Source organism: Camarhynchus parvulus, chromosome 3, assembly GCF_901933205.1.
Source record: "Camarhynchus parvulus chromosome 3, STF_HiC, whole genome shotgun sequence".
Taxonomy (NCBI): domain Eukaryota; kingdom Metazoa; phylum Chordata; class Aves; order Passeriformes; family Thraupidae; genus Camarhynchus; species Camarhynchus parvulus.
Window position 1 is genome coordinate 68,753,357 of NC_044573.1, and position 12,166 is coordinate 68,765,522.

The 12,166-nt window shown below is 40.3% G+C and overlaps 1 protein-coding gene across 2 annotated transcripts in view; it reads right to left on the minus strand.

Annotated features, from left to right (window-relative positions):
* SOBP (sine oculis binding protein homolog) overlaps window positions 1–12,166 on the minus strand; it is a 113,833-nt gene that overhangs the window by 99,438 nt on the left and 2,229 nt on the right. For both annotated transcript variants that reach the window (XM_030946178.1, XM_030946177.1), the window contains exons 2-3: window positions 4,824–4,962; window positions 2,786–2,971 (exon numbers count right to left, since the gene is read on the minus strand). In XM_030946178.1, coding sequence (XP_030802038.1) covers window positions 2,786–2,971; window positions 4,824–4,962 — 325 coding nt within the window. The remainder of the gene's footprint in view (window positions 1–2,785; window positions 2,972–4,823; window positions 4,963–12,166) is intronic.

Sequence of the window (12,166 nt, forward strand, 5' to 3'; positions counted from 1 at the left end):
GCAAAATTATTCAAGTAATAATTCAATGGATCTGCTTATCCTCTTCAGACCATTACACTCCTGTCCAAATGAATACCTCAGCCTGTCTCTCTGACACCTCTTTACTCATGCTGACCCTTCTGTTCAAGATCAATACAGCAAGAATTAAAGTCTTAATAATTTCTCCCTGAGTGCTCACTCCATATTATTCGCTCAATAAGGACAGACTGCACCATTTTTCCCGTCCTTCAGGTTCATGATTTAGGTATCATTTTCACCTGTGGGTACTCCCTTTTGAGCTATAGTGAAGTCCTGTAGATTTTTCTACTGTATGATATCTAAAAGCTTTTCTCACCATTCACAAACTCTGGACACATCCTAATTCTTAGCCTCCCAGTCACTACAGAGCATCACTACCTGGTGTTCTCTCTGGCCTGTAATGTAGCTTTGCCCTCTGTGTGCCCATACAAAGCATGTTGCAAAGATCCCTTTTTCTGCCCAGCATTTTAACCTTGAAACTTGCTCTTGGCCTCTTTCTGCCTCTCTCTCCTGTCCCCTTACTTCATTTATCCACTCAAACGTGGATAAATGCTTTTGTGGCAGGTCAGTCATAGCCTGACTGTCCCCCATGCTGAAAATGTCAACCTTCACCTTATTAATTAATGATGTGAGTCTAATCATTTGCCTGCTCAAGTCAAAGAAGCACCTTTGTGCTGTTGCCAAAGTCATCCCCCCTATGCTTGCGAGGGACTCCAAGAAAACATCCCCAGAGTTACTCTTGTCTGGCCTTGTATCACTCTGAAGTTTTCTGCTTTGATGTAGTGCCCACAAAACGGTGTCAAAGCGCAGTGCCAAGACCACTGCCTTGCACACTGGCTCTCCTGGAGCCTTTGTACTCCCTTTCCTACCAGTTGTTTCTTGCCAGGCTCTTCAGGGTGATCGTGGCTAGGGCACCTACACCCTAAGATAAAACAAAACCATTACTACCCGTCCTTGCTGCAAATCCCACAAAGGTGGTGATTCTCCTCCCCCTCCAATCCTCCCAAGCTTTGGTCTCTAAAACAAAGATGAGATAAACACATTCATCTGCTCAGAAGTCATGGTAATCTAGTGCTCATTACCGATCATGGGATAAAGTCAGAGGAGGCAGAGATTATGCATTCATATCTCCAGTGCAGGTACAACAACATTATTCATTGTTAACGAATTAATTAAAAACCTAAAGGCGGGAAAGACTTATGAAAAGCTCTCTCTACACATTACCCTTAAAGGTACATTTGAACACAGGATCATATGTTGTAGGTGGACAGGCAAAGAACAGAAGGCAGTTGACTTGGCCAAGATTCCCTTGTGTCCACTTAACTACTGTTGCAGTAATTTGTTTTTCTACTTCATAGTTCAATCTCCTCCTGCTTATTTGGTGTCATAAAAATCCAGCAACTCTGGCAATTTGCACAATGCATGCTATAGCCTTGTGTTCACATACCACAAATTCAGCATTCTGGATTCATTCGTGACTCAGATTGGAGGGGAAAATAGCTTGGGATGGCACAAGCCCTTGATTAAAGCTTTAGGGCCAAATCAACAACAGCTGAGGATCCAGCCCATATGGCCTGAGATCTTTAGCTGTGTAAAGGCTGCAGGAATGGGCCCAAATAGCTTTGGTAATTAGCAAATATCATATAAAATAGATTGAAAGTTTTTGGCAAGGAGCATATATTTGAAACATTTGAAAATTATTCATAGCATATTATATACTTCTTTAGAGATAAAACTCAATGGCATAACAGTAATTTAGGAGGGTAGTCTATTACATGACCAACAACAGGCAAACACTTTCTGGGATCAATCAGTATTTTACAGCTACCTTTAGACAATGTTACAAAGGATGGGACCTCATCCTACAAGAAGTTCTGCCTCTGCAGAAGCACCCTGGCACCTGCTGGCATGTCTTTGGCCCTGTGTGTGGAGAGCTGATGTTCTTGGGTAGCAGTTGCATGTCACCCTGTATTCCTCAGTGCTTTGGTCACTCAAGAACAACCACGACAACTCCCAGGGACATCCACAGAAGCAGGACTCAGCCTGCTCCTATCTGGGTTCACCAATTTTCACACCGTGTGGAGCAGTAAACAATAACACAACAATTAATCACCCTGGTGAAGCCGTAAGAGCTCCTTCCACAGATTACAGTAAGCAGCATGCAGAGGGGAATAAATCATTTTTCATGCAAACTCTGAGGAATGGCATGTTGGAAAACCACTCCTGATAAAAATCTAATGAAAATGTAAAACGTCTCAGTGCAGTCTCCTGGGTAGAGTCAAAATCATATTAAACCCTTGAGAGACAGCAGTCAGGGATTTCAATGGGAATCAAGAGACAGTATTCCCAGTATGAGCTTGTTAACCTGATATAAAGACATGATACTGATTTGATGGCTTTGTCTCTTTCACTGTTTCCTTCATGCAGCCTATTTTTAATTTAATAATCTTCCATTAATTTAGTTAAAGGCTTTATTCACCAGAACAAAATCCTTTTTTTTCCCTAAAAGCAAATGCTGTTGAAGTGCTGAGAGCATAATCCAGCATGAGGAGTGTCACAAGCAATGCAAGCTTGTTGTCATTGCATTTGCAGGACTTTTTCAAGAATACTAAAGTGATTAAAGCCACTCTCCCATTCATTTTTAAAGTATCCTGTGACTGGATTTTAACCATTTTGAAATCAGCTCTCTTGCTAAGACACCGGGATCCAGTGATCTCAGGACATTGTCAATAACAGTAACCATTTTCACATGTTCATTAGGATTTACCTGCTGGTGGCTTTATGAAAGGTGGTGGAATTAATGGGACAATAATAGGTACATTCCCATGATCCTTCGACCCTGCTGGTGAGTCTGATAGTCCATTTCCTGTGGCAAGCCCTGGGTAGCTTGGGTTTATATTGTACGGTGAAATAACACTGTCCTCAGGTAATTTTGGTTTTGGCAAAGAATTTTCTGTAAAACACAAAGAACACATTGTACAGTATGACACATAAATTTCTTAAATGGCCCTACATACTTTCACCAATCTCTTCATTAAATTACTTACCCTAATACAAGAATAGTGCACAAAAATCCAAGGTATTTTCCCTTTTAAAGAAATTGATACTTTCCAGTAATCTTCAGAAGTGCTCCATTCTTTTCTCAAAATCAAACTCACACTTTCTTTTTGCAGAAGGTAAAAGGTGGGATTATTTTGTCATGTATAGCCTTAGTATGCCTGATTTAGTCAATGGCATCCTATTCTTGTACTTTATTTCTACTGTTTGCATGGTGATCACACTTGGTGTGCTGTGATTTCACCAGTACAAGGAGCATGAACTGAAGAATAAAAGAATTCCTATTCTCTATAAATAATATGAGTAGTAATAATAAAAGGAATTTAAAGAAAGGAACAAAATATTGAAATCACAGCAAAGCATGCATAAAATGATGACAGTTATTATTCAAATTCTTTAATCCCAAATCACCTCTGGATTCTCATTTCTAAGAATTTCTCTAATATCTCCCAGCCATGGGACTCCCTCTTCTCCCATCTCTCAGAGCAAGAAATATGCTTTTTCCCCTACCAAAAACTGCATACACCAAAAATTTCTACCTGTCACAGGCATTCAACATCTATGGTACATAAAACATGATTTCTATCATGTACCTGTTAAAAAAGTGCCTCACAAATTTGATCAAGCATAGACTGGAGCCAGTAATCATTCAGTAAAAGATGTATTTATTAAAACAGAAATAAATTAATTGCATTACTGCACAGGCACAAGTTTCTTCAAAGGTAGCTTAATGACATTATGTTTTCAATGTAAAATAAATATCGATCACCAATGTTGTTATAGTACTAACAAGCTGCAAACATTCAATTTTAACAATTAGGTTGTTTCACCTTACCTCTAATTTCTTCCCCTTTTTTCTAGCCATCTGTCTGTCCCTCAGCACTGGTCTCTCTGGTGTCAGTACTCATTGCAACGCTCACTAAATACAGTGCTGCTGCTGGCTATCAGAAAGAAAACCCAAACATTGCTGTCCATGAACACAGCGAAAAGTAGCACTCCAAGTGGATAAAAGCTACTGGAATCTCCTCTCTTCTACCTCACCTTTGAGGAACTCCTGTTGGATAAGTCAAGATGCAGCAATTTTCTACTCTTCTCCTTGCCCTGATGACAAGCCCCTATCCATTCCCTGAGACTGAGGAGTCAGAAGGCAAGAGCTGAATGACCAAACAAACCAACGGGGTCTCAGCCTTTACATTTTGAATCACAAAGATTCAGCAATGTCTCAAACAAATTTCATCCATAGAAAATTTCTACCACAGTGCAGAAGACAGTATAGTACAAACATGGATGAGAAGCTTTTTGTGAACATTCACACTTGTTCCTACATGTGTGAATATTCCAGTTTAAAATCTTTCAATATTTTAAAAAGTTGTAGGCCAATCAGCCTTAGTATGGGAAGCCAAAGGGTTCCTTAAGGCTGCCCTGCTAAGAAAGTACTCCTTCCTTTCTCCAGTTGTGAGTAGTTTACTGATACCACAGACACAGGGCTTTCAATTGATACACGAAAGGCATTATTTGTGAATATATATGTGAATATATAACAATATATCAATACACCAACAGCAAATTTGTTAAGTGACTTTCCTCATAGCCTATCAGCTTCCCTGTGCCACAAGGTACTCTCAGGTATTTTTATGTAAAGCAACCAAGACACAAGCAGCAGAACATGCTTTGCAATCAACACCAATCAGACAGGTTGAGCAATTAATCCCTCTTTACATGAACACAGAAACATGAAGTCTTGTTACCTTTGAGAACAGAAATGTGCTGGCGGCTTTCCCCATCTGCTGAGTAGTTCCTGAATTCAATATCTTCTCCATCTTTCAGTTCTACCTTATCATAACCATACCAGCCAAGAAGCTCATTCATAGTGTTTTCAGCAAAGTTCTGAAAGAGAAAAATTACCTACTTATTTATGTAATCAATAACCATTTGGAAGGAAGGGAGGACTGCATAAATCGAACCATATCTGTGCTACATGAGGAAGTGTCAGGTTTGGCCCACCTCCTCAAAGACTAATGTTCATTTCATAACTCAAGTGCATAAAGTGAAACGCATTTAAATCTCCGACTGGCACATGTAATTATGACAGAGACTCATATGTCTGTAATTTAAAGAAAATGAAAAGGAGAGTTATTTATGACTTTTGCTCTGACATTCAATGTCAGAAATATTTTAACATACATTCCTCACACAAACTTGTCTGTGTTGCCATAAAATATTTAAGACTGCAGCAAGAGAATAACAGAAAACCAAATTTTTTTTCCAGCCAGCAGTTAATCAATCTTACTGCGTTACAGTCTTTTCAGCTGGAGCAGGTCACTGACACAATTACAGTTCCTTGAGGTGCCCATGAACCAAATCAAATAAAATCACAGCAGACGTTTTTTCTCAGTTTTAAGCCCTTGAATAGTCAAAGCACTTAAAGATTCTTCACTGTGAAAGCATTCTACCATCATTTTTCATACAAATGTTTCTTGTATTTGTTTAAGAAAACCTTTCTCAATTTTGCCATATTTATTTTCAAACCAATTTCCAAGCGGCTGAGTGGTTACATTTTATATTTGTATGGAAATGTGAAGTATGGAACATGACTGTCATAACCCTCAATTTCTATTAAAAATATGTCCTCTAGGTCATGAGGCAAAAATATTTCTGTAGAAAATGCTCATTACTGGGCCAGGAGATTTAGTGGAGTAAGTTAAGAAATCTGCAGCCAGGCAACAAAGCCTTCTGAAACCAAATAGTGCCACAGAGCTCCACAGCTTATGGATTTAGGAAACTGCCAAAGGAAACCAGCTAACGAATTATTGCAATGGCAAAGATCAGTTTAAAGTAGTATGACAACTATAAGTTGAAACAAAAAAGCCACACACAGAGCCCTTCTATTTGGTTTTTGCAATTTTTTGCAATTTATTTTATTAACACTCTCCTAGAACAAATTCCAAACTTCATATTCCTCCAAGATCTTGACATCTAAATTAATGCTTCTGATAAGCACTGCCCCCCAGGACTCTGGCAAAGGAATAAGGAGAATACAACACCAATTCAAAACAAATGGTGAATGTCAAATTTGCAGGTTGCCAGATTTTGTCTAGTAACTGCTCTAGCTTAATTTTTGAGTGGGAGAAAGTCTAATGATAGAACACAGCAATTCTCCAGTCATTTAAACAAATAAATAAAATTAATCAGATGATAATTGCTTTTGAATTCAAAGCTACAGCAGGCGCTGTGTCCCACAACCTCGAAGCGCTGCACTGCTCCTAGCTCATTCATCACACCAGATTACATAGGTGTTCCTGTCACTCAAGAAGCACTGTAAAGCAGCTATAAGCAATAAACACAAGCAATTTGTACTCTTCCAAGAGTATCATCTGTGCAATTATGCTACAAATACATTTCAGGAAAAGAAAACCCAAAACAAAACCCCAGAGCAGACTCCTAAAGCACCCATTTCCTTTTGTTTTTTCCCCTATGCATTTTCACCTTACCATGTAATGGAAAAGTGGGATTCTGTGGCTGTCCTGTGCAGCCCAAGATTGCTGGAAAATATTACATTATCTCACCTCTGCTTCTAGACTCAGCATTATAAGTATGATATGTGAATTATGCCACAGTTTTCAATGAGAACAATGCAGTGCAAATGTGGCTAACGACTATCTAAATCATTTGAATGATGCAGCACTGTGTTTTTAAATACTAGCAAAATTTTTTAAATTTCTAAAAGTTGTTTTTCATTGGTTTTTTGGGGGTTTTTTGTGTTTTTTTGTTTGGTTGGGTTTGTTGTTTTGTTTTATTTTGTTTTTTGTTTTAGCTTTTTAGAAAACTTTTCTTTTAGCATTGAAGAGGCCCAACACACTAACCCTGTTTGTAACCCATGGGAACCAATAACAAAATGACCTGGACTTGGGGAGTCAAATCTCACCACTGCAGCTCACCCAAAATGACCTGAAAGGGCCCATGGAGGCCCAAAGGCAAGGTCTGCCAGCTTCCCTTGCTTTGCTAAATTTCAACTATGGAGACAAAGCCCTAGAGACTAATCTAGCAAGGTAGAGACCAATAGACAAAGTCTTACCAATTTAAACCCCATGCAACCAAATTAATTGAGTAGCTCTAAATTTGCCTCCTGTGGATGCTTTGTGTTTTATTTGCACTGCTGATCAACTCAGACAATTAATAATTTCTAATTACTTGTCAAGGAATACATAAGCAAGGTTGTACATACGTTTGTTTTTTCCTGAAAATTCATATATGCATCTGTCCCTTTGAAACGTAGTCAAAATGATGGTTGGGTTTGCAATGGCACAAAATTTAAGTACCTTTCACATCTCATTTAAAGTATCCATGATAAGTGATGCACCAAAATGAACACTCATACTGACAAAAAATACATTGGATTTCAAAATCACTCATCATAGAGATCTGACTCTTTTATGAAATAGTAAATCAATGGGGTCTTTTCTATTAACTTCAATGAGAGTACAATGAGGTTACATGCCAGCAATAACAAAAGTAAGCACCTTTTTACACTGATTTCCCAAAAAGAGTGGCTTAGACTTAAAAAAAAAAATAGAAGAAGAAAACAATTAAGCCAATCTCCTTCATAATTTATCTTACCTACTGCAATGATGCAAGTCACCCTTAATACCATTCCCTCAGTGACTAACAGCCAGAGCTCCATTACACCACACTCTATCCACAGCAAATGGAAAGCATGACCCCATCCTCAGCAAGCTGAGTGTCAAACCTGAGAAGTGTTTTTTTCCACACTGACTCCATTGCATAGATGGGTATCCAAAGAACATCACCTTCCCTCAGACTCCTGACTACAACACCTATCTGCAGAGATGTCTAACACCCTGACAGTAATGCTAACATCATGCTGAAGCCACTGTCCTGAAGTTGACCACTATTAATTCATTTTTTCATGTATTTCCCCTTCTTCCATTTTAAAGATAGACACAAAACACATGGATTCGAAACATGGTAACAAGACGGGATTTGTAAAGATCAGTGTGGTGGCAATAGTCAATACACAAATGATTAGATAATTTTTTCTCTGTGTGAATGCAGGGAAAGGGGGAAAGAAGAAAAAAAAATAAGGGAGACAAAGACCAGTTCTTGGTGAAGCTAAGGAAAGGACGAAAGCATATTGATACACAACCTGCACATGCAGAGCAGAACATGAGTGAAAGATACACAAGTGTCAAAGGTTTAGTGAAAGGAAGGGTGACAATTGTAACACTGAGGCTTGAGAAACAGGAATGTGGACTGAAGTAGGAAAGCAGAAACAGCTGTGACCAAGCAGGCTAGACAGGAGCCAGAGGAATTGCAAGACCATAGACCTGCCAAAGATTAGGGAGGAGATGTGAAGGCAGGTGTGGATGACCAATGGAAGATGTGCAAGGAGCTGCAATTCAAAGCTTTGGCAGGAACAGGACAGCAGAAGCATTAAGGTAGTCCATGCCTACTTTCAGACTCACTCCACAAAAGGATGTGGAGCGTCTGCAGGATGAGGCTGCCACCCCACTCCCACAGCTGTGCCAAAGGGCTGGGATGATGTGAAAGACTAGTGTAGAGAGAAAACCTTCCTCATAATCAGTAAAATCTCGGGTCAGCAATCACACTGCTAAGCTGGGACCCTCACATCCACTGAGCCCAAAAGGAACCGCCCTGCAGGGATGCACAGATTTCATTGCAGATATACAGCATGGAGTCTAACTTCAGCCAGGTGTGGAGGCAATGCTCAGTCCCCTGTGTAAAAACAGAGACCAAGCCCTGGTGCCACCCACAGTGTGGGTCAGCATCAGAGCTGAGAAGGAAACCACAGAAATCCTGTCCCACATCCTTCTGTGCTCATTCTGCCACGCCAGGCACCAAGCACACAAGTTTTTGAGACCACAGAGGAAACACCAGTCCCCTCTGCAGCTGCCAGTGCACCCAGGCAGTTGGTTAACATCCCACAGGAGCCAAACCTCCTGCTTTTCCCTAGCTGAAAGCACCATTACAGCTGCTGACTGCCCGAGCATTCACTACGGCTGCGGCACAACCAGCTCACGCCTGCCAAAGAAACCAGCCCAAAAACACTCCCGCGGCCCCAGTCACACACCACAGCCAAAGCCCTTCCTTCCCAAGAGATGGCAACCCAGCCTTTGCCCACTGCTAAGTCCCAAAGCACTTATCACCACTGTGGGGCAATGCGTAATTTGCGTGTTTTAACTGTATGATTTCTCTACTCTTCTACTACACAAAAATACCTTCCCTCCTGGAAGAGCCAGGATAACTGACTGTTATGCTCATTGGTATTTCTACTTGAATTTGCTCCCTATTCCCCCAAAAGATGAAGAAGAGTGTGTTGACTCACTAGACTGTGGTTTCCCTCCTTTCTGAGTCTGACTTATATGCTAGTAAAAATATAATCATATTTATTCCCACTTTAGGATTCATTTCATCATAACAATACACCTACAGTTTGATTTTTTTACATTACAATGCATCATTTCCCCAAATCTTTGCTAATTAATACATTCTCAAGCTACGCGTCTTTCCAGCTTAGATCTTTTGCCTTTCCTCCTCTATGAACATTATTCACAGAGGGCAAGGCCTGGCTTCACTGAATGAGGCCTGGCAAACATGGAGGCAGGAAACACAGGGGAGCATAAGTCTGTCAGACTCATTTTCTTCTAGGTTTTACTGCTGAATGTTTATTTCAGATCTGGGAGGAAGCATAGTGGCTCCACTCCATTTCCTTGCCTGCATAACCTACTCAGTGCAGAGCCCCACAAATTCACTTTTCACTTTCACTGCATCAAGGAAATAAAAATCTTTCTAGGGGCACTATACAAACTTGGATCTTTTTCCCCAGCCCTCACATTCTTTGCTTGTTTATGTTGTTGCCATACTGAATTCTGTGATTAGACCTTTACACTACCAGAAAGCACAATTTCATTATGCTTTACCTTCCTTTGTCCTCCCATGTATGTTTGGTTCTGTATAACCCACTTTGTTTGGGGAAGCACTATTTCTGCAGTGCTCTGCCAGGTGAGGCTCCCAGTGCAGACAGGCAACCCCTCTGCAGCCATCCCACAAAACTTCCATGCATACTCCACAGAAAAAACTTGGTCTCCTGAAATAATGCAATTGATAAAGTCTGTCTGCTTTTCCACTTTCCCAAAGATATTTTTTGCTTTTCAGGAGAGAAGGGAGGAGTTTCCTTGGAATCTTCCGAGCGCTCTGAGCAAACTGGCTCGCTCCAGGCACAGGGCTGCTACGCCTGCTTCGCTGCTTTCCTCCTTCTGACAGTAGTACTTTCAAATGCCAAACAGGGACTATTTAAACACTAAGCTGAAAGATATTCTTGTGAGTTTAATATTAAATGATAACAGATGGGGCTGCCCTAAGCTCTAGGCACAAGGAACAAAGCCCAGTTTTAGATACAAATTAGTTATTGAGAATATTTAGGGACAGCAAACTCCTTGGGCACATGGAGCAGCCCTTTGAAATTACAACGTGAATTAATTGCTTACCTTTCAACTGCTAGAGACACATGGATACATTGCCTCATCTGTGCAGGAGAACTTCCAGTGCAATACAGTAGTGGATGTAACCTCACCTCACAGCATTGCAGAGCACCTAGCTATTCCTCCTGAGCAGCACTGCTTCCTGGCAGCAGGATGGCAAATGGAAATAAGGTGAGGAAAGATGTCTAGGCACACCACTGTGCCTAGACAAGTGCTTTCATCAATTTAACTTTTACAGACATTTTGGTCTTAAAACAGTAGTGGGTTCCCTGATGACAATAGGTTTGGATCTACGAGGTGTTCTGTTATTCACCAGCAAGTGAAAATGCGACCAAGCTGAATTTCAGAATAACCATTTGCTTTTCCTCCAGAGCATGAGGTGAATGCTACCTCTGGAAGAAAAACTGGAAAGTCTCATCTGAAGGAGGAAGGAGGACAAAAGAAAAAACAACTAGAAAATATAAAAGAGTAGCTGTAAAGGTCACAGCGTAACAAAACAGTTCCTCGTGAATATATTTTTTCATTGAAACGTAATATCAGAAAACTGTGCAGAGTCATGTACTTTTTGCACACAACATTGTATCAAATTAAAATTTGTTATAACCATCTTGTACATTAGGTTAGCGATAACAAAAATGTAACTCAATATCTGGCATAAGGAAAGAGCGAGCAACCTGAATATCCATCCAGTCATGTTAAAACCAAGCTGTGACACTACTGGGAACACTAAAGTTGGAAAACACTAAAGCAAGCAGTTAGGTGTTGTGATCCTTCTTGAGTAAATATCTGACTGTATCAAACAGCAAATCTCAAAGGAAGGCTCTGTGATGAGGTAATATTATTGCTCATTCATAGTGCCTTGAATTTACTGTACTTAAAATAGACACTTGTACCAATGGCCTTTTTATTATCCAAAGGGGGGAAAAAAAGAAATCACATATACACCAGTCCTTTTTCTTTCTGCTAGCAAAGGGAGGCAATCTGATCCAACGTGGGCTGAAACCTGAGTAGGTCACTGTACACCATGATAAAATTCCCCAACCCCTGAGCCAAATTTCCCTGAGGGGGCCCTCCTACTTCTCCTTTACTTTCCAAGCTGACTTTTCCATTCCCTCTCTCGTCTTTTCCTCCCCTTCATCTCTTTCATTTCCCCTACCTTAAAGCCTTGATATCTGATCTGCTGCTGATACTCAGGTTACAGTTTTTACAGCTTAGGCTGTCTATTGCTGTATACATTCCTTTCTTTCTGCTCTGCTGTGATTACTTACCAGAGCTTATTTTACACTGGTCCAGATGAAAGCAGTTCAGATGAAGGGAAACAGCCAGCCTGTTTGAACATTACAGATACAAACCTACACAAGGGCACATTGTGCTCCTTCTGTCATTTCACTGCAAACATTTTACACACTGTAACCAATTTCTTACATTATTGTATTCTCCGGGTTTATTAAGAACAACTAGACGTCAGTTCATCAGTAAAGAAAAAGGGTAAACTATTACCACAGGATTTTAACTTTCTCAACCAGTAAAAAATTCAAACTACTTCTTTTTCCTCCCCACTCTTTTTCCCC